This window comes from Podarcis liolepis (assembly GCF_965112155.1).
Source record: "Podarcis liolepis genome assembly, chromosome: 8".
Lineage (NCBI taxonomy): Eukaryota > Metazoa > Chordata > Lepidosauria > Squamata > Lacertidae > Podarcis > Podarcis liolepis.
The window spans coordinates 7,586,637-7,609,969 of record NC_139560.1 but is presented as its reverse complement, the minus strand read 5'-3'; the positions used below and the strand labels follow the sequence as shown (position 1 = coordinate 7,609,969).

Genomic DNA, 23,333 nt, shown 5'->3' with positions numbered 1-23,333 from the left:
CTTACCTGTAATACAGAACTGGCCTCGGCGGTCAGGCCGCCTTTCCAGGCGGGCCTCGGGAAGGAGCGCACCGTTGGCTGCGTCCACTCGCCGGCGCACACCTGCTCGCTCTCTACCGGTTGTGGCATCCGGTTCTGGTATCTCACATGTTGTCTCTATGCAGTCTGTTTCAGTTCCGTCTCAGCAGCACCCTGATTCGGAATCCTCTGTCGAAGACAGTCTCCCGGTCCCCGCCAGGAAGTCCTTGGGAGGGAAGCGTCGCCACAAGAGGGCGTCTCGGAAACGTGCAAAGCGCAGGAAGGATGACTCCACTTCCTCCACTTCGGGTACGTCTTCCTCTAGCTCCGACGATGAGGGTACTCACTTGGAACTTTATTGGGGTTTTGGTGAATCGGCTTCGGGGCTTCCTAGGTGGGCTTGGGAGCGCAGGTCCAACGCTCATCGGGCAAAGTATGGAGCTGTTCAAGAATGCAGGGATGGTGTGTTGGTTCCCGACATTAAAGTCTCAACCAATTCGGCCAGGGATATTATCCCAGGCTCACACTTGTCATCGAAATGGCGGGCCAGGATTTTAAATGGACGCTATGTAGACATTTTCAAGTTAGCCCCGCCTTCTGAAGAGCAGGAAAAAGGAAGCGCTTCTACTAAAAAGCGCTCAGGGGTTTCTGCGGCGGGCAGGACCTTCGAACACTGGCTTGACTGTTTTCAGGTCTTCGCCGGTATAGTCATGGCAGCTTATCCACGTAGGTCCCTTCATTTGTTAGTTTATCTGTCGATTGTACGCTCTGCCTTTACCAAGGCTGGCGATAAAGCCGCAATCAAATATGATGAGAACTTTAGGCGTCGTGCGGCCAAGATTCCGTCTGCACGCTGGGATCGGAAAGATCTCGATGTGTGGACTACTCATGTTGCCCCACTCATTGACAAAAAGGTACCGGAGCAGCAGAAACAGGGTGTCTCTGCCTTCAGACCTGGCCGTCGATTGCCGTGTTGGGATTTTAACAGGACTTCCTGTCAGCGTTCAACTTGTAGATTTGCGCACACTTGTGAGAAGTGCAATGGATTGCATCCGGCTTCCTCTTGTTTTGGTGGGCGGCGGCCCTTTCGTGGGGGAAAAGGGGGCTCTCAACAACCCCCCAAGGCAGCCCCCCCCACACCCTCAACCTCAGGAACAGCAAAATGAGGTGCTGACTTCACTGGCCCAGACTCCTATTCGTCTGCCGGCCCTAAAAGAGTGGCTCAGGTTTTACCCGGATAGGGAGGCCGCTCGTTACCTGAGCGACGGTTTTTCAGTTGGTTTTCGGATTCCGGTAGCCAAGCCTCCCGTGGCTCGGAATTCGTCTAATCAGAAATCAGTTCGTGAATTGCCAGAGATTGCCCGAAGGAAGATGACGAAAGAGGTGGCTATGCATCGGATGGCTGGCCCCTTTTGTGCCCCTCCATTTACTAATTTGCATGTTTCCCCACTGGGCATCGTGCCAAAGAAGGCCCCTGGTGAATTCCGTTTGATTCATAATTTATCTCACCCTAGGGGTACTTCAGTTAATGATGTGATTCCTCCAGAACTTTGCTCAGTTAGGTATGCCTCTCTTGATCACGCGATCAAGATGATCCGGAAGTTTGGACCAGCTGCGTTATTGGCAAAATGCGACATTGAGTCGGCATTCCGCTTGCTCCCGATTCATCCGGAGGATTTCTGGCTGCTCGGTTTCCAGTTTGAGGGAAAATACTATTTTGACAAGGCCATGCCCATGGGCTGCTCTATAGCGTGCGCTGCTTTTGAATCTTTTAGCACCTTTTTGGAATGGGCCCTCAAGCTGAAAACCGGGTTGGAAGGGGTTACTCATTATTTGGATGATTTTTTATTGGCTTCTGAGTGTAATACTGACAATTGCTCGGTTCTGTTGCGTGCTTTAGCTGCCCTTACTGAGGAGCTAGGGGTCCCATTGGCGGCTGAAAAGACTGAGGGCCCCTCGACTCAGCTTACGTATTTGGGCATCCTTTTGGATACGGTGTCTCAAACCTCTAGCTTGCCAAAGGATAAGCTGGTGGCTTTGAAAAATGTTATAGAGGAATTGCTTCCCTTAAAGAAGGTGTCCCTACTGCAGATCCAGTCGCTGTTAGGTCACCTGAATTTTGCCTGTAGGGTGGTGGCCCCTGGCCGCCCCTTTTGCTCTCGATTGGCTCGCCTCACGGTGGGCTTGAAGGCCCCGCATCATCGTGTTCGTCTTTCCAGGGAGGTGAGGGCTGATCTCAGCATATGGCTGGAATTTTTGGAGGATTTTAATGGGGTATCGTTATGGCAAGATACTCTGAACTTGCAGAACGATTTTCAGGTGCATTCAGATGCTGCAGGATCCCAAGGTTTTGGTCTATATTGGATGGGTAGGTGGTGTGCCAAGCGCTGGCCTCTTGATTGGCAGGGAACAGCCATTACTCGGGACCTAACTTTTCTTGAGTTCTTTCCCATTGCAGTGGCAGTGCACTTGTGGGTCGAAGAGTTCAGGGACCGACGAGTCTGCTTCTGGACTGATAACCAGGCGGTGGTAAACGTGTTGGCCAAGCTGTCCTCCCGCTCTCCTAGGGTGTCGGCCCTCTTACGGGCTTTTGTTTTACATTGTTTACGCTATAATATAGTCTTTTCCGCACGTTTTGTTCCGGGGGTGTCTAACGAAATTGCTGATGCTCTGTCCCGTTTTCAGATGGAGCGGTTCAGACTTCTGGTTCCAGAGGCTCGGAAACGTCCGGAATGTTTCCCGGATCATCTCTGGAGCCTTGGCAGGAGCTAGTGTTTCAGGGAGTAATGGCTTCTATTTCTCCTTCTACACTCAGGTCATACACCAAAGCATGGGCTGATTTTTTGTCCTTTACATATCAGTCGGCCGGGGAGCAAAGGGGGGCTTCCCCCTTGACTTCTCAGGTGCTAAGATATTTGGCGCACCTGTTTCAGTTAGGACGTGCAGCGAAGACGCTAAGAATTCAGGCAGCTGCCATTGCCTTTTTCTGCAAAGCTTATTTTGACAAGGATCCTTGCGCTAAGTTTTCCGTACGTAAGGCTCTTGAGGGATGGGGTAGGCTTTGTCCTTCCCAGCCAGCTACTAGGCACCCTATATCATATGATTTGCTGTGCAAGATGCGCAAAGAGCTGAGGAGCGTTTGCTGGTCTAGGTATGAGGCTCGCCTTTTTTCTGCGGCCTTTTCTATTGCCTTCTTCGGAGCACTAAGGGTTGGTGAGCTCGTATGGGAGGAGCACAATAATGGTCGTTCCAGGGGGTTATTGTTTCAGGATGCACAGCTATCTCCAGATGAGCTAAGACTCCTCATCAGGAATTCTAAAACGGATCAGGGTGGAAGGGGAGCCCTCATTCGTTTACCGGCCGCAAGGGAGGTGGGTCCGTGTCCGGTCAAAGATGTCAGGAGGTACTTGTCCCTCCGGGCTCCGGGAGAAGGTCCATTATTGCAGCACGAAGATGGGTCGCCTCTGTCTAGGCGACAGTTTGCAAGGGTGATGCGGAAGGCCATTGCGGCTTGTGGTGCTTCTGCTAGTGATTTTGCCCCACATTCTTTCAGGATCGGGGCTGCCACGATGGCAGCACATTGGGGCCTGTCTGCGGGCAGGATAAAGAACTTGGGTCGTTGGAAGTCGAACGCGTTTAGAGGCTATGTTCGCTAACATGATGTTTTATATTTTGTTTCTCTATACCAGGTTTAGCAGCCGTACGCATATGGATGGTGGGGCACAGTATCGTACATTGGGCCGCTGTTGGAGCCAGGCAGCTCAGATTGGGACCGGGTCTCGGCCTTCCTCCTCACGTGCGCGTATCTTGGCTGGCCAGAAGGGGGATGTCCTGGACTGAGTTTCTGCCACTGATTCGTAGGCAGCTGGCAGAGGAAGGGCCGCCCACGGCCATTGTGGTGCAGTTGGGTGAGAACGACCTGGTTTCTATGGACTGTGCTTCGTTACGTGCTGCTATCCTGGGAGATCTTGAAGTGCTGCGGGCAATGGTGCCGGCAACAAAAATTTTCTGGTCAAAGTTTTTGCAAAGGCGCAGTTGGAGAGGCAGTCGTTGCCCAACTGCCACTGAGAGGGCTAGGAAGCGGATCAATTCAGCGGTCTCGGAAAAAGTTTTCGAGTTGGGAGGTGACGTGATTTCCCATCCTGAGATTCTGCCTAGGGAGGAATCTCTATTCAGGGATGATGGGGTGCATCTTTCGGCCTTAGGGAATAAGGCGTGGTTGGGTGCTGTGGTGGCTAAGCTAAGGTCTTGGCTGAGTTCGTGAGTGGTTTGGCGGCGAGCTAAGGCTCCATTGGCGGTTAGGCATTGGTTTAAAATTGGTTGGGAGGGGTAAGTGCCTACCCCTCCAATGGTGGCGGAAAGGGAATTCCGTTAAAGGAATCCAGGGGCTTGCCATTCTTTCGTCCTTGTCCCCGGAGTCGGACCTGGGCCGTGCAAGCCCCACAGGAACATGAGGGTGAGAGGTGTGGGACTGTTACCCAGCCTCACCTTCTCACCCAATACTTGTTTCCCAGGCTGGCTTCCGCTGGAATCCGGAAGGCCAGCCCTGTCCCTGGGCAAGGACAGATAGTCTTAACCAATGCCTAAGCAACCACTCACGTATATGTATTTTAATAAAGTTGTGGCCAAAATCATGCCAAAAACCTTAAACAAAATTAACGTGTGAAGTGTGAGTTATTGGTGAGGGTGGCTTTGTGGGACTCAACACGCAATGGTCTACTGGGCACATGTTCATGACCGTTAAATGCCAGAACATTGTTATCTGCCACCAGAACTATCTTGCTTGAACTTCTGCAGAAGATATTTGGGTGTTTCCTGTGAGAGGAGACAAGTTACAAAAGCATCTAACCCAAAACTTATATTATGGGGGAAAATAACTATATATACAATAATGATATGCAAAAGAATTCCAAAACATTATGGGGGTAATTAAAGTTCTGGACCTCAGACCACATCCAATTCTCAATCCTTGGGTTCAGTCCTTCTGCTTCAGTCCAACAGCAAGTTAATTCCTCTCTTTTGAATAATTAGATTTACGGTACTTTCATTAATCACGCGCGCGCGCGCGCAGACACACACACACACACACGCACAGACTGTAGGAGCTGGGTTGGAAGGCAGTAATCTTTCTCTGACACCCATCAGGTGCTTTGTGCCATTTTGATGATGAGTGTTACTTGCTCAAGCTGATTTTTGGTTAGCCTTTTATGTGAGCATCTTGCTTCCTCTCAATTGCATTAGAGCCTTTGCACATTGTGGTGGGTCTCTTAGCTTGTGCCAGTGAAAAGCTAATCAGCATAAGAGGAGCCCAGTCATCTTCTCCCCTGCTCAAAGGGGACTCTTTGATCTGCAGTGCAGAGTGGACTGCATGGTTTCACCTGACGGCTTTATTCTCATGCCCCATCCTAATCATTCTTAATAAGTGTTAACGAGAATGATGTGTCAAGGTGAGTCTTTATACATGGTGATTTCAGTTCTTCACCATGCAAAAGAGTCTAGTGCATGTTTGAATATATAGGCTTGACGGCTAGCATTGAGTGGAAAGTGCATTGTGGCATGATATGGAGCCATCTCCCCCCCGGTATGCTCTGGTGTTTTTTCCCCAAAAAATTATTGGAAAGTTGGAGAAGCATTGATGTCATGAATCACTTCTGCTAATTGTCACATTGCCCTATAAAGGTGTAGATTTCTATATGCACATAGTTATAATTTCTATATCACTACATCGATATAAACATGGCTTTTTTTTCAGCCACAATTCACCAGAGCTCAAGTCCCACACCCCTCAGATGGGTGCCATGGCTGTTATAAGAGAACAAGGGAGGCCTTCATGGTGAATTTCTGCATTCTTTTTCTAGAAAAATAGCACAGAAAATAGGGATTGTACTGGTGGAATTAACTATCATGCACTTTTTAAAAAACCTGGGGAAAATACTTTCTTCTGTTTTCTTCAAACATTCAATCTCTACATGTGAAGATTTCTTTACTTCATTCCCTTTGGCAATGAGTCTGTTTTCTATACCATTTAGCAAGTCATCCTTCTCAACTCAAAGTCTGTTGAAGTGGCATTTCTTTTTTATTTAATTTTCTAAAACATACAAAGCATTAATCCTGCCAAATGGGCAATCCAAGGGGCTTTTAACGATACTGCTAAAACAAGGACAAAAATTAACAGAGTAAATGAATTCAAAATAATAAAATAGTGAGGACAGGGGAAAACAAGTACCAAGAAATAGATAGAAAGAAGAGATAGAAAATGAGGCTTTCTCAGCTATCTTGAAGTATTTCTTCACATCCGGGTTTGAACTGGAACTTCTTGTTCCTCTCTGCAGTTTTCCTCCTCTTTGAAAAGTCTCTGGAGTATGACCTTCATGCTCTCCCTAGATTGAGCCCTCTTGTTTCTCCCAATCAGGAAATAAATCAGTGGGTTAATACTGCTATTCAGGCAGCTGCATAATAACCCAACATATATTGCAACAAATTGCATTTTATAGTCTATAACTACAGGGAAAAAACTGATTAATGAAATGCAGGAAAATGGGAAAGCTAAGAAGAGGAAGAAGAGGAGGGCAAGTAGGATGGCTGTTAAAGCTTTTCCCTTCTTCCTCTATTGTGATCTGAAGTAAACTTTTCTAAACAGGACCAGAGTGGAAACAGTCATGAGTGGGAGGCAAAGTATAGCATTCATTAGAAACTGGAATAAAATGGTATACGGTAGAATGTTAAAAATAGCAGCAATCAAGTTGATTGCAATGAGCAGGAAAGAAGTGATCCATATTGTGGCACACACAAGGGTGGAAAAGTGTGGTGGTCGGTGGCATCGATGCCAAAGCGGGAAAACGACAGAAACACACCTGTCCATGCTAATGGCTGTCAACAGATATTGACCAGTGTTGTACATGAAGAAAAAAAGAATGGAACCCAATAATACAATCAAATGCATATAGGGAGTTAAGAATGACTCCAGAAGATATATAATGGGAAAAGTAAATAAGCATATGAGAGCCCCAAGGTCAGCAGCAGCCAGATGCAGGATGAAGGTGGTGAAAGGATTCCTCTTCATGCAAAAGCCAAGAAACCAGATGACAGTTCCATTCCCAATGATTCCAAAAATGCTAATAAGTAAAATGGAGATAAGTAAAATGGGGATAAGAATGTCTGCTATACGATATTGTGGCAATCCATGATCAGAACCATCCTGGGGAGTTAGGAGGTCAGTTCCATTTTCTGCTCCAATATCTTCCCATGAAGCATTCCAAGGGGACCAGGATCCCGGGCCATCATTGCTCATCTTGCTGTATCTCTACTTCTGAGCTTTTTCTTGTATAGCTCTTACTACCAGGAGAAAATAAACAAATGTGGAGCCCGTTTTAGCTATAAAGTCCAACCTATTAAACTGAGACAAACAATAATAAAAGAGACATGCTATAGTGGGAATTAATGACGGATAAACAAACACATTAGGAATATGGTTCACAGGAATGTTTGTCACAACTTATCAGTTTCAAAGGCTTAGGGGGGAAATGGAGTTTGCCAATGTGTTGTGGATCTTTCCTCTAAGTAAAAAAACTGCATTCACAACATCAGTTTTTTTTTTTTTTTATAAAATTTTTATTGGTTTTACAACGTTTTAAAAAGACAAACAAACAATGAAAATGACAAACAAACACGCATAGTTTCATACATATTTTCTTATAAACCTCTTTTCTTGGACTTCCCCATACCCCCCTCTCTGCATCCCAATGTCCATACTTCAACTAGCAACTCCCAATTATTGCTTTCAAATCTCTGTCAACTTAGTCCTTTTCTATCCTCTAACCATATATCCCTGTACCCCCTTGTTTCTGAAAACCACGACATTTTTAACATTCATTAAGTTTGTAATAATCCTTCAGATAACTTTTAAATTTTCTCCAGTCTTCTTCCACCGTCTCTTTTCGTTGGTCACGGATTCTGCCTGTCATCTCGGCCAATGTCATATAGTCCATCACTTTCATCTGCCATTCTTCCAGAGTGGGTAAATCTTGTGTCTTCCAATACTTTGCGATGAGTATTCTTGCCGCTGTTGTAGCATACATAAAAAAAGTTCTATCCTTCTTTGTCACCAATTGGCCGACAATGCCCAGAAGAAAGGCCTCTGGCTTTTTGGGAAAGGTACATTTAAGTACCTTTTTCATTTCATTATAGATCATTTCCCAGAAGGCCTTAATCTTCGGGCAAGTCCACCAAAGGTGATAAAAGGTACCTTCAGTCTCTTTACACTTCCAACATTTATTATCAGGCAAATGATAGATTTTTGCCAGCTTGACTGGGGTCATGTACCACCTGTATACCATTTTCATAATGTTTTCCTTTAAGGCATTACATGCCGTAAATTTAATACCGGTGTTCCATAACCATTCCCAGTCAGCTGACATGATGTTATGTCCAACATCCTGAGCCCACTTAATCATAGCAGATTTTACTGTTTCATCCTGTGTGTTCCATTTCAACAGCAAGTTATACATTCTAGATAAAATCTTAGTATTGGGTTCTAACAGTTCAGTTTCTAATTTTGATTTTTCCACCTGGAAACCAATTTTCCTGTCCTGTTTAAAAAATTCCATTATTTGACGATATTGAAACCAGTTTCCAACTTTATGCTTCAATTTCTCCTGACTTTGTAGTCTGAACTTGTCTCCATCCTGTTCTAAGATTTCCCAATACTTCGGCCATCCGGCCTCCGTATTGAGTCTCTTCACTGCTTTGGCCTCCACTGGTGACACCCATCTAGGGGTTTTATTTTCCAATAGATCTTTGTATCTTATCCAAACATTAATCAATGCTTTCCTAACAATGTGATTTTTAAAAGCGCTGTTTACTTTATCATACCAAAGATATGCATGCCAACCAAAAGCATTGTTAAAACCTTCTAGATCCAAGATATCAGTGTTCTCGAGGAGCATCCATTCTTTCAGCCAGCAGAAAGCTGCTGCCTCGTAGTACAATTTTAAGTCCGGCAGGGCAAAACCCCCTCTTTCTTTGGCATCTGTCAATATCTTAAATTTAATTCGGGGCTTTTTGCCCTGCCAGACAAATTTCGAAATATCTTTCTGCCACCTCTTGAAACATTCCATCTTGTCGAGAATCTGCAAGGTCTGAAACAGAAAAAGCATTCTAGGCAATACATTCATTTTAATCACAGCGATTCGGCCTAGCATTGACAGTTTCAAATTTGACCATATTTCTAGATCTTTTTTAATTTCTGACCAACATTTTTCATAGTTGTCCTTATACAAATTCAGATTTTTAGATGTTAAATAAACCCCTAGGTATTTCACCTTCTTTACCACAGTCAAACCTGTTTCCTCTTGAAATTTCTCCTTTTCCATATCTGTTAAGTTTTTCCCTAAAACTTTAGTTTTTTGCTTGTTCAACTTAAATCCAGCTACCTGGCCAAACTGTTGTATTATTTCTAAAACCTTTTTCGTACTAGTGTTTGGCTCTTGCAAAGTCAATACTAGGTCATCTGCAAACGCTCTTAACTTATAATGTTTAGCTCCGACCTGCACACCTTTAACCTGCTGGTCATTTCTTATCTGCATTCACAACATCAGTAAGCACATCGTTTTAGAACTCAAATTCTCCTCTTCTGCTCTCTGACTCAACCTTAATATCAGAAACTAACCTCTTGTATCCTGGACTCCCCTTATTTCTTTTGGCTCTTCCACAATCTTTCTCCTTCCCTTATCTTACTAATCGTGTTTTGTTTTCTTCTTTCTCTTATTTGCCACGCCAAATATTTGCCTGGCACTTTCCCGTTTTTCATCTTTTTAATAGCCTTCTTTATCTCTTCTTGGGTAATTTCCAGGTCTAGTATCTCTTTTTCTTCTTTTGGGATTTGTTTTAAATGATGTTCTTGCAAAAACTGCTCTATTTCTTGTTTTGTTTCCTTTCCTCTTTTATATAAGTCCTTATAATATTTTTGAAATATCTTCCTTATTTCTTCTTCTAAGTAAAAAAACTGCATTCACAACATCAGTAAGCACATCGTTTTAGAACTCAAATTCTCCTCTTCTGCTCTCTGACTCAGCCTTAAGACCAGAAACTAACCTCTTGTGTCGTGGACTTTGGTTGGTTGGGTGTTAGAGAAGAGGAGTGTGAGAAGGAGTTGAAGAGCTCTTGTGATTCTGGAATGAATTGGGAAGGCATGTGTAATTTTATTGTTATTAAAATGTGATTCTGAACAAAAGTGGGTAAATAAAATTCAAGTTGAATAGGGATTGTTAAGAAATATGAAAATTAGAAAAAAAACCCACAATAGATTAGCCAGACAGCAAGAGTTTTACAATGTGGAATGTATTAGACAAACCATTACTCTATCCTGCCTAGTACTTTCTCCTCTGACTGAATGTGGGAACCAAAATTTTCTGTGATCTTCAGCAGCTATCCACCCGGTATCCTTCTAAAAGAACACTCCAGGGAGTTAGCTTGTCCAACCTATCAGCCAAAGGTGCATAGCATTGCCATTCAGCTACAGATCCCCTCTTACCTTTGCTAATGAATGACATCAAAAGTAGCTATTCGCATTGCTCTCAAAAACTTTGACTCAGCATCCCTCCGGCATGGTGAGTGGAAGCAGCGAGTGGTGCTGGAATCAGCAGGTAATCAGAAGATTTGCAGAAATTGTTAAGACGCCTCATCTGGCTCTTAGCAAGATGTGTAGGATTCTGCCCATGTGTCTTCAGTTCTGTGCAATCCATTTGCCAGCATCGTGTGATAAGCTGGTTGCTTTGTGCCTTGGGTCTCAGGATAGCATTTGGCAAACTCAGGAGGAGATTCTTGCCGTCTAAAGTTCAGTGTCCCAGTCAGGCACTCTTGAGAAGAGAGAGTTTGCAAGTGGTAAGCAGGTCCAACTTCTCTTTGCCCCTATCTGGAGAAATATCTTCCTTGATTAGAGTGTCACCTGACCCATTAACAGAAAGACTAACCAGTGTATTCAGAGAGTAATCAGTTTGCGATTGGTTCTGCTGGGGAAGAACTTAGGCTGGGGTGGAGAAATATATCTGAAGAACAAAAAAGAGTCCTTCTAGATCAGGTCAGTGGCCCTTGCAGTCAATTGTCCTGGTCTCACAGTGGCCAAACAGATGCTTCAAGGAAGACCACAACAGCTTCTGAACACAACAGTACTCTCCTCCCCCGTGATGTTCTGCTGGCAGGCCTCAATCGCGTTAATTTTCCAACCCCCTTGGGAAAGCTTTGACATGTCTGGGAGGCCAATCTGCTTTTTTTGGTGGGGTGTGGGCACACTTCTGTCCGATCCCATATGCACCAGTTCTTTACAGCCTCTATTTATTGATATCGAGCACTCTTCATTCCATCTTGGCGTCAAGGAAAAAAATAATTCTCAGTCTGAATAAGGCTGCCAGGTCAAGGGATTGTGTGTGTGTGTGTGTGTGTGTGTGTGTGTGAGAGAGAGAGAGAGAGAGAGAGAGAGAGAGAGAGAGAGAGACCTACTGCATGCCCCCTTCCACCTGGTTCTTAGTTTTTTCCATTCAGTCATTCCATATCCCATTCCACTGAATTTTCTTTGGGTTGTTCTGGGGGTTTTATGCTCCTCTCAGCGCTACACAAAGCATGTCTCTTATGCAATGGTGGTATAGTTTTGGATACAGAAGCCCAAACATGGGAAGTATCAACTTGATATTACTGGACATGAGACTTAGATATGAGATATAGAAGACTCTGTATGAGAATGGTCTACTGGGCACATGTTCAGGACCGTTAAATGCCAGGACCTTGTTATCTGCCACCAGAGCTATCTTGCTTTAACTTATGCAGAAGATAGTTGGGTGTTTCCTGTGAGATGAGACAGTTACAAAAGCATCAAACTCAAAACTTATATTATGGGGGGAAATAACTACCATATTTTTTGCTCCATAGGGCGCGCAGGACTATAGGGCGCACCTAGTTTTTAGGGGGGGGTTCAAGAAAAGAATATATTTAAAGGGAGTACTGAGCAGAGCCCGTATGCATCCCAGGCTCTGCTCAGCGCTCCCTTTCGCAAGCCGCGTGGAGTGTGTGTGCGGCGCTTGCAGGCTTTTCTACGAGGAGGGAGAAGGGAAGCCCTTCAGTGATTGGCTGCCCTCCTCCCTCCTCGGGGGAAAGCCCCCAAGAGCATCTCCACAGGGCAGTGGGATGAAGGCTCGCTGCTGCCCTGTGGAGGCTTCGCGGGCTACCCCAGAGCTGCTCAGGAACTTATCGGGGCTGGCGTGGAAAGCCCAGACTTCCCCCATCAGCCCCAACAAGCTCTGGGAGTATTCCCAACCTCCTGCAGAATCCGCACACTCTTTAAAGGGGCTGCGCGGCTTCTACTGGCTTTTCTACTGGCAGAAGCCGATCGCTCCTTAAAGGGGCTGCGCGGCTTCTACTGGCTTTCCCCCCACCTCCCGCAGAAGCCGCACACTCTTTAAAGAGCGCACTGCTCTTGGGGGCTTTTCCCTGAGGAGGGAGAAGGGACTAACTGGCTGCGTCAGTCCCTTCTCCCACCTCATAGAAAAGCCCGCAGGAGCCGCTCGCTCTTTAAAGGGTGCGTGGCTCCTGGGGGCCTTTCTACAAGGTGGGAGAAGGGACTGATCAGGCCAGTCAGTCCCTTCTCCCTCCTGGGGAAAAGCCCGCAAGAGCCACACGGAGCTTGTGTGAGGCTCTTGGGGGCTTTTCCCACCTGCCTCCCCCCTGAATTCACTCCATAAGACACACACACATTTTCCCTTGCTTTTTAGGAGGGAAAAAGTGTGTCCTATGGAGCGAAAAATACGGTATATATGCAATAATGATATGCAAAAGAATTCCAAAACATAATGGGGGTAATTAAAGTTCTGGGCCTCAGACCAAATCCAGTTCTGAATCCTTGGGTTCAATCCTTCTGCATCAGTCCAACAGCAAGTTAATTCCTCTCTTTTGAAACATCAGATTTACTTTCATTAATCGTGCACACACGCACACACACACTTAGAGAGAGAGAAAGACAGACAGACAGAGAGATACAGAGACTGCAGGAGCTGGGTTTGAAGACAGTAATCTTTCTCTATCACCCACCAGGGCTTTGTGCCATTCTGATGATGAGTGTTACTTGCTCATGCTGATTTTTGGTTAACCAAAGCTTGCACACTGTGGTGGGTCACTTAGGTTGTGCCAGTGAAAAGCTAATCAGCTTAAGAGGAGCCCAATCATCTTCCCCCCTGCTCAGAGGTGACTCTTTGCTCTGCAATTCACAGTGGACTGCATGGTTTCACCTGACTGCTTTATTCTCATGCCCCATGCCAATTCTTCTTAATAAGTATTGACCAGAATGATGTGTCAATGTGAGTATCTATCCATGGCGATTTCAGTTCTACACCATGGAAAATAGTCTAGTGTAGCTTTGGATATAGGCTTGACGGCTAGCATTGAGTGGAAAGTGCATTGAGGCATGTTATGGAACCCCCCCCCCCCCAGTATGCTCTGGATTTCCCCCAAAGAACTTTTTGGGAAAGATAGTGAAGCATTGATGTCATGAATCACTTCTGCTAATTGTCACATTGCCCTATAAAGTTGTAGATGGCAGAATTTTGTGGATTTCTATATGCACATAGTTACAATGTCTATATCACTACCTTCGTATAATAAGCAGGGATCTTTTTCAGCCAGAACTTTCCGGAACTCAATTCCGGCACCTCTCAGATGGGTGCCATTGAAATTGTAATAGAACAAAGGAGACCTTTATGGTGAGTTTCTGCACCTCATTTTCTAGAAAAATAGCACAGAAAATAGGGATTGTACTGGTGGAATTTACTATCATGCACTTTTTAAAAAATCTGCGGAAAATACTTTCTTCTGTTTTCTTCAAACATTCGAGCTCTACATGTGAAGATTTCTTTACTTCATTCCCTTTGGCAATGAGTCTGCTTTCTATACCATTTAGCAAGTCATCCCACTCAACTTACACTGTTAAAGCGGCATTTATTTTTATTTCATTTTCTAAAACATACTAAATATTAATCCTGCCAAATGAGCAATCCACGGGGCTTTTAACGATACTCCTGAAACAAGGACAAAAATTAACAGAGTAAATAAATCCAAAATCATAAAATAGTGAGTACAGAGGAAAACAAATATCAAGAATTACACCAAGAGATAGAAAATGAAGCTTTCTGAACTTTTCTGAAGTCTTCACATCCAGGTTTGAACAGGAACATCTTGTTCCTCTCTGCAGTTTTCCTCCTCTTTGAAAAGTCTCTGGAGTATGACCTTCATGCTCTCCCTGGATCGAGCCCTCTTGTTTCTCCCAATCAGGAAATAAATCAGTGGGTTAATACTGCAATTCAGGCAGCTGCATAACAACCCAACTGGTATTGCAAAAAATATAACCTTATAGTCTATAAGTGGAGGGGAAAATCTGATTAATAAAATGCAAGTATATGGAAAAGCTAACAAGAGGAAGAAGAGGAGGGCAAGCAGGATGGCTCTTAAAGCTTTTCCCTTCTTCCTCAGTTGTGATCTGAAGTAAACTTTTATAAACAGGACCAGAGTGGAAACAGTCATGAGTGGGAGACAAAGTATAGCATTCATTAGAAGCAGATAGAAAAGGGGATTCATTGTATCTCTAAAAATAAAAAGAATCATGCTGATTACAGAGAGCAGGAAAGAAATGATCCATATTGTGGCACACACAAGGGTGGAAAAGTGTGGTGGTCGGTGGCATCGATGCCAAAGTGGGAAAACAACAGAAACACACCTGTCAATGCTAATGGCTGTCAACAGATATTGACCAGTGTTGTACATGAACAACAAGAAATAGTCGAATACTATGAACAAGTAACTATACAAAGGTAAGGATGAAAATAAACTCAAAATTCTCATAATCGAATGAGAAGATAAGCTCATGAGAGCCCCAAGGTCAGCAACAGCCAGATGTAGTATGAAAGTGGTGAAAGGATTCCTCTTCATGCAAAAGCCAAGAAACCAGATGACAGTTCCATTCCCCATAAGTCCAAAAATGCTAATAAGTAAAATGGAGATGGAGATAAGAATGTCTGCTATATGATATGGTGATAATTCGTGATCGAAACCGTCCTGGGGGGTTAGGAAGTCAGTTCCATTTTCTGCTCCAATATCTTCCAATGAAGCATTTAAAGTGGACCAGGATCCCTGGCCATCATTGCTCATCTTGCTGTATCTGGACTTTTGGGCCTTTTCTTGTATAGTTCTAACAAGAGAAAATAAACAAATGTGGAGTCGGTTTTAGCTGTAAAGCTCAACCATATGAAACTGAGACACTCAAACAATAACAAAAGAGACATGCTATAGTGGGAATTCATGACTGATGAACACTTTAGGAATATAGTCTTTGGAATGTTTGCCACAACTTATCAGTTTCAAAGGCTTTGGGGGGAAATGGAGTTCGCCAATGTGTTGTGGATCTTTTGCTCTGAGTAAAAAAATTACATTCACAATATCAGTAAGCATATTGTTTTACAACTCAAATTCTCCTCTTCTGCTCTCTGACTCAGCCTTAAGATCGGAAACTAACCTTTTGTGTCACGGACATTGGTTGGTTGGGTGTTGGAGAAGAGGAGTGTGAGAAGGAGTTGAACAGCTCTTGTGATTCGGGAAACAAAAGCTAGAATGAATTGGGAAGGCATTTGTAATTTTATTGTTATTAAACTGTGATTTTGAACAAAAGTGGATAAATAAAACTCAAGTTGAATTGGGATTATTAAGAAAAATGAAAATTAGAAGAAAAAACCCCCACAATAGATTAGCCAGACAGCAAGAGTTTTATAATGTGGAATGTATTAGACAAACCATTACTCTATCCTGCCTAGTACTTTCTGCCCTGACTGGATGTGGGAACCAAAAAATTCTGCCGTCTTCACCAGACATCCACCTGGTATCCTTCTAAGAGAACACTCCATGGAGTTAGCTTGTCCCACCTATCAGCCAAAGGTGCATAGCATTGCCATTCAGCTACAGATCCCCTCTTACCTTTGCTAATGAATGACATCAAAAGTAGTTATTCACATTGCTTTCAAAAACTTTGGATCAGCATCCCTCCGGCATGGTGAGTGGAAGCAGCGAGTGGTGCTGGAATCAGCAGGTAATCAGAAGATTTGCAGAAATTGTTAAGACGCCTCATCTGGTTCTTAGCAAGATGTGTAGGATTCTGCCCATGTGTCTTCAGTTCTGTGTAATCCATTTGCCAGCATCATGTTATAAGATGACTGTATTCCACACTGGGTCTCAGGATAGCATTTGACAAACTCAGGAGGAGATTCTTGCCTTCTAAAGTTCAGTGCACCAAGCAAGCACTCTTGAGAAGAGAGAGTTTGCAAGTGGTAAGCAAGTCCAACTTCTCTTTGCCCCTATCTGGAGAAACATCTTTATTGATTAGAGTGTCACCTGACCCATTAACAGAAAGACTAACCAGTGTATTCAGAGAGAAATCAGCTTGCGGTTCGTTCTGCAGGGGAAGAACGTAGGCTGGGGTGGAGAAATATATCTGAAGAAAAAAAAAGAGTCCTTCTAGATCAGGTCAGTGGCCCTTGCAGTCAATTGTCCTGGTCTCACAGTGGCCAAACAGATGCTTCATGGAAGCCCACAACAGCTTCTGAACACAACAGTACTCTCCTCCCCCGTGATGTTCTGCTGGCAGGCCTCAATCGCGTTAATTTTCCAACCCCCTTGGGACGACATGACACATGTGGGAGGTCAACCTGCTATTTTTGGTGGGGTGTGGGCACACTTCTGCACAATCCCAGATGCATCAATCCTTTAAAGCCTCTCTTTTTTCTGAGTACTCTTCATTCCATACTGGTGACAAGGAAAAAATAAATTCTCTTTCTAAATAAGGCTGCAATCTAGCCAGACCAAGAGGTGGTATTTCTCTCTCTCTCTCTCTCTCTCTCTCTCTCTCTCTCTCTGTGTGTGTGTGTGTTTATGTGTATGAGTATAAGTATAAGTATGAGAGAGAGAGAGCACTACATCATGCCCCTTCCACCTGGTTCTTAGTTTTTTCTATTCTGCCATTCCATATCCCATTCCACTGAATTTTCTTTGGGTAGTTCTGTGGTTTTTATGCCCCTCTCCGTGCTACGAAAGCATGCCTCTTATGCAATGGTGGTATAGTTTTGGATAAAAGGTAAAGGTAAAGGGACCCCTGACCATTAGTCCAGTCGTGGCCGACTCTGGGGTTGCAGCGCTCATCTCGCTTTACTGGCCGAGGGAACCGGTGTACAGCTTCCGGGTCATGGGGCCAGCATGACTAAGCCGCTTCTGGCGAACCGCAGCAGTGCACAGAAACACCGTTTACCTTCCCGCTGGAGTGGTACCTATTTACCTACTTGCACGTTGATGTGCTTTCGAACTGCTAGGTTGGCAGGAGCAGGGACCGAGTAACAGGAGCTCACCCCGTCACGGGGATTTGAACCGCCAACCTTCTGGTCAGCAAGTCCTAGGCTCTGTGGTTTAACCCACAGCGTGACCCGCATCCCCATAGTTTTGGATACAGGAGGTCAAACATGGGAAATATCAACTTGATATTACTGCACATGAGACTTAGATATCTGATATAGAAGACTCTGTATGAGAATGGTCTACTGGGCACATGTTCATGACCGTTAAATGCCAGGACCTTGTTATCTGCCACCAGAGCTATCTTGCTTGAACTTCTGCAGAAGATAGTTGGGTGTTTCCTGTTAGAGGAGACAGTTACAAATGCATCAAACCCAAAACTTATATTATGAGGGGAAATAACTATACATGCAATACAGTGGTACCTCGCAAGACGAATGCCTCGCAAGACGGAAAACTCACAAGACGAAAGGGTTTTCCGTTTTTGAGTTGCTTCGCAAGACAATTTTCCCTATGGGCTTGCTTTGCAAGACGGAAACGTCTTGCAAGTTTGTTTCCTTTTTCTTAAAACCGTTAATACAGTTGCGACTTGACTTCGAGGAGCAACTCATAGCATGCGGTGTGCGTCTCTGTAGGGGCAAGAACGCATGAAGGAGGGTTCTGAGGGAGAGGGAGCTTTGTTTCGACAAAAAATAGCAAGGCGCGCACACTTCCCTCCCCACAACTCCCAGTTAGGGAGGCCAGGCTCTGGGGCTCTTCGGACGGGGCTCCTTCCTTCTCTCCCCCCAGCCCCCTGGTGGTGACAAGAGCACCTGCCCGGGCCCTCCAGCGCTCGCCCTGCGAGGGGCGCCCCCTACCTGCATCTCCGCGCTTTCCAACCCCGCGACGTCGCCGGCTGCGGCAAGTTTGCCTCTCGGTGTGTGTGTGCGCGAGTGTGTGTTCTCCTCGCCCCGCTCGAGTTAGTCCCGGCACAGCGCAGGCAGCAGGTGAGTCGCCCTTTGGCAGCTCGGAAGGCGCCGGGCCAGGCAAGGTCAGCTCAGGAGCCACCGGGGACACGCCCCCGCACTCCTCTCCAACGGGCTGGATGCACCCCTCTCCGCTCGCGCGCTTCTGGCTGGCTGGCCGGCTGCAGCAGCAACAGGGGCAATAGGCATCCACCGTCGCCGACGCTTCCTCCCTCCCTCCTGCCCGTGGCGGGCGGCTGGCTGGCTGGTGCTCTCGCTTTCTTTCGGGCTGCTGCTGCAGAAAGGATTTTGCACCAGACAACTTTTAGGCCGGTAGGAGTTTTGACTACCACGGCGACAGCAGCAGCAGCAGCAAGATGGCACCGACTGTAGTGCAAAGAGTCGGAGCAAGGCGAGCCGAACCGATCCTGGGGGCTCAGGCAGCAACCTCCGCCCCACCTCCCCCCACGCCCGTGCCCGCCTCTCCCTCCCTCCCAAGCACCCCCCTTTTTTGAGGTTTTTGAAGACTTTGGTGATTTTTGAAGCTTTCCCAAAACTTTCCCGACACCGTGCTTCGCAAGACGAAAAAAATCGCAAGACGAAAAAACTCGCGGAATGAATTAATTTTGTCTTGCGAGGCACCACTGTAATGACATGCAAAAGAATTCCAAAACATAATGGGGGTAATTAAAGGTCTGGGTCTCAGACCACATCCAGTTCTCAATCCTTGGGTTCAATCCTTCTGCATCAGTCCAACAGCAAGTTTATTCCTCTCTTTTGAAACATCAGATTTACTTTCATTAATCGTGCTCGTGTGTGTGTGCGCGCGCACTAAGAGAGAGAGAGAGAGAGACAGACAGACAGACAGACAGAGAGAGAGATACAGAGACACAGACAGAGACAGAGACCGTAGGAGCTGGGTTTGAAGACAGTAATCTTTCTCTATCACCCATCAGGGCTTTGTGCCATTCTGATCATGAGTGTTACTTGCTCATGCTGATTTTTGGTTAACCTTTTATGTGAGCAGCTTGCACACTGTGGTGGGTCACTTAGGTTCGCAATCCAAGTGTCCACTATACACCATTCTCATACAGAGTCTTCTATATCACATATTTAAGTCTCATGTGCAGTAATATCAAGTTGATACTTCCCATGTTTGGGTTCCTGTATCCAAAACTATATCACCACTAAGAACCAGGTGGAAGGGGACATGATGTAGGTCTCTCTCTCTCTCTCTCTCTCTCTCTCTCTCACACACACACACACACACACACACACACAGAGAGAGAGAGAGAGAGAAAGAGAGAGAGAGAGAGAGAGAGAGAGAGAGAGAGAGAGAGAGAGAGAAAGAGAAATACCATCTCTTGTTCTGGCTAGATTGCAGCCTTATTCAGATTGAGCATTTATTTTTTTCCTCTGCCAGGACTTCGACCGCCCGTAAACTGGACCATGACAGGTAATTGTTCTACTCTGAACTCTGTAACTTATTACTATAAGTCTACTTGTTAATATCCACAGATTGTATATCTCTGGGGAGACATAGAGGTAAACCCTCTTTCCATTATTTTCAATGACAGAATTATATATTAATATTATTTTTTGAATTCATATACTGTCCTATAGCTGGAGGTCTCAGATGAGTGATGCTAGCAGTTCTTTGTGGTTCTTTTACTTTGTTCCTGGCTATTATTTATTATTATTAATAATAATAATAATAATAATAATATCTGCTATACCAGCTTATACCAGTGACAGTGGTGTGGCTCTCTGACCGAAAGTCAAGCATTTTTCTAATTAAAAATTCCCATTGGCCATACTCCATAAGCTCGGAGAGTGGAGAAAATAAATGTCAACAATGAGGTATTTGTGCTGGGAAACATCCTGGAAATCCCGTGAATAGAATTGGGCATTGATGTCAGAAGGTCTGAATGGTTATTTGTCGTAAGCCCACCTAATATATATATTAAGACACATCATAAGTCATGAAGGGAAACTGAAGAGTTGGCATTCATTAAGAGCTTGTTTTATGAATTATTTTCTTATTATGATGTGTCTTGTGTTTGATACACCCTTGTATGCATATCATTTATTGTGTACTCACAATGCTGTTAACTGGCTTGAACATGGGAAGATAAAGGTAAAACATGGCATCATCAGTAAGGATATTTTTGTATCCTGGTTGCCTGGTTCCTTCTGCCTAGAAGTTGCTTACCCACTTTCCTTAAGAACTCCTTTGTATGACATGAAGCTTTAGAAGTTAAGATTCTTCTCCTACATAAGCCATATTGATAACCAATGGTGGGGGGAAATCTTACCACGTGATATTGAGAAGCTGCTGAAGAACAGATAAAAAATAGTGGCTGGAGTGCTGAACATCTAGCTGGAAGCTTGACGAAACATCTGCTGTTTCTTTGGAGTTACATTCATTTCTGAAAATGCTCTGTCCCCCTACTTTTATCAGCACAGAATATTCTACTTCCTTCTGCCTTCCACACACCATCTCCTAAGGGGGGGGGGGTCAATAACTGGGCTCCTCTTAAACTGATTCATTTTGGACTTGAACAAACTAATTGCCCCAGCACAATGCGCTAATGTGCTTATCCAACCCACTGGCAGCAAGCAGCTCACCCATTCTAAAAGTGACATCAACAGCTAACAGAATGTCAGCCTAAACAGGGAACACTCACTATCAGAATGGCATGAAACAACCAGTGGCTTTTGGGGGGAAATTACTTTCATCAAATCTAGCTCATGCAGTCTCTCTGTGTGTGTTGGTTGGGGTGTGTGTGTGTGTTTGTGTCTGTGTGTGTGTGTGTGAGAGAGAGAGAGAGAGAGAGCTCCACAACTCAAACCTACAGCACTCAGTTATGATGCTTTCAAAAGATTTTCACTTCTAACTATATCTCTCTTGTTCTTTTTTTGTTTTTTAACTAATTTTTATTCTTTTTCATTGAAAATCTTGAATTAATGACAAATCAAAGCAAATCTTTCCATATTGCAATAATAGCAGTACCACCAATTATATATTCTCCACAACCCAACCAATGTCTACGACACAAGACATTAGTTTCTGATCTTAAGGCTGAGTCAGAGAGCAGAGGAAGAGAATTTGAGTTCTAAAATGATATGCTTATTGATGTTGTGAATGTAGTTTTTTTTACTCAGAGGAAAGATCCACAACACATCGGCGAACTCCATTTCCCTCCAAAGCCTTGGAAACTGATAAGTTGTGACAAACATTCCTGTGAACCATATTCCTAAAGTGTTTGTTTATCAGTCATGAATTCCCACTATAGCATGTCTCTTTTATTATTGCTTGTCTCAGTTTAATATGGTTGAGCTTTATAGCTAAAACGGGCTCCACCTTTGTTTATTTTCTCCTGGTAGTAAGAGCTATACAAGAAGTAGCTCAAAAGTAGAGATCCAGCAAGATGAGCAACGATGGCCTGGGATCCTCGTCCTCTTTGAATGCTTCATGGGAAGATATTGGAGCAGAAAATGGAACTGACCACCTAACCTCCCAGGATGGTTTTGATCACAAATCATCACTATATCTTACAGCAGTAAATATTCTATATTTCTTAATTCTAGTTATTAGCATTTTTGGACTTATAGGGAATGGGACTGTCATCTGGTTTCTTGGTTTTTGCATGAAGAGGAATCCTTTCACCACTTTCATACTAAATCTGGCTGTTGCTGACCTTGGGACCCTCATTTGCTTATCTTCTTATTTGATTAATCTATTTTTTCAATCCACCTTTGGACTATAATGTTTCATCTTTTAAAGTATCTGTTGTGTTATTATGCAGCTGCCTGAATTGCAGTATTAACCCACTGATTTATTTCCTGATTGGGAGAAACAAGAGGGCTCAGTCTAGGGAGAGCATGAAGGTTGTACTCCAGACACTTTTCGAAGAGGAGGAAAACTGCAGAGAGGAACGAGAAGTTCCAGTTCAAACCCAGATGTGAAGACTTCAAACTAGCTAGGAAAGCTTCATTTTCTATCTCTTGGTGTATTTCTTGGTACTTGTTTTCCTCTGTACTCACCATTTTTTAATTATTTTGGATTCATTTACTCTTAATTTCTGTCCTCGTTTCAGTAGTATCATTACAAGCCCCTTGGATTCCCCTAATTTGCAGGATAAGTGTTTTACATGTTTGAGAAAATGAAATAAAAAGAAATAAAATAAAAAGAAATGCCACTTCAACAGACTTTGACAAGTGGGATTACTTGCTAAATGGTATAGAAAAGAGATTTGTTGCCAAAGTGAATGAAGTAAAGAAATCTTCACACGTAGGGCCCAAATGTTTGAAGAAAACAGAAGAAAATATTTTCCCCAGATTTTTTGAAAAAAGTGCATTATGGGACATTCCACCAGTATAACCCCTATTTTCTGTGCTATTTTTCTAGAAAAAGAGGTGCAGAAACTCACCATAAAGGTCTCCTTTGTTCTATTACAATTTCAATGGCACCCATCTGAGAGGTGCCGGAATTGAGTTCCGGAAAGTTCTGGCTGAAAAATATCCCTGCTTATTATACGAAGGTAGTGATATAGACATTGTAACTATGTGGATATAGAAATCCACAAAATTCTGCCATCTACAACTTTATAGGGCAATGTGACAATTAGCAGAAGTGATTCATGACATCAATGCTTCACTATCTTTCCCAAAAAGTTCTTTGGGGGAAATCCAGAGCATACTGGGAGGGGGGGTTCCATAACATGCCTCAATGCACTTTCCACTCAATGCTAGCCATCAAGCCTATATCCAAAGCTACACTAGACTCCTCTGCATGGTGAAGAACTGAAATCGCTATGGATAGAGACATCATCCATGACACATCATTCTGGTCAATACTTATTAAGAAGGATTGGGATGGGGCATCAGAATAAAGCAGTCAGGTGAAACCATGCAGTCCACTGTGCATTGCAGAGCAAAGAGTCACCTCTGAGCAGGGGGGAAGATGATTGGGTTCCTCTTAAGCTGATTAGCTTTTCAC

General features: G+C 44.2%; 1 protein-coding gene and 1 pseudogene across 2 annotated transcripts; both read right to left on the bottom strand.

Annotated features, from left to right (window-relative positions):
- Positions 1-6,298: 6,298 nt before the first annotated feature.
- Positions 6,299-15,645, bottom strand: LOC310713130 (proto-oncogene Mas-like; annotated as a pseudogene). Its single transcript, XR_014530102.1, has 2 exons — positions 15,568-15,645; positions 6,299-7,348 (listed from the first exon to the last, which is right to left on the bottom strand). The product of XR_014530102.1 is annotated as a proto-oncogene Mas-like (transcript).
- LOC310713143 (mas-related G-protein coupled receptor member H-like) lies at positions 13,978-16,492 on the bottom strand. The gene is made up of 2 exons (XM_083516959.1): positions 16,023-16,492; positions 13,978-15,243 (listed from the first exon to the last, which is right to left on the bottom strand). The coding sequence occupies exon 2, from the start codon at positions 15,201-15,203 to the stop codon at positions 14,208-14,210; it is 996 nt and encodes a 331-aa protein (XP_083373085.1). The 5' UTR covers positions 15,204-15,243; positions 16,023-16,492; the 3' UTR covers positions 13,978-14,207.
- Between the last annotated feature and the right edge of the window lie 6,841 nt (positions 16,493-23,333).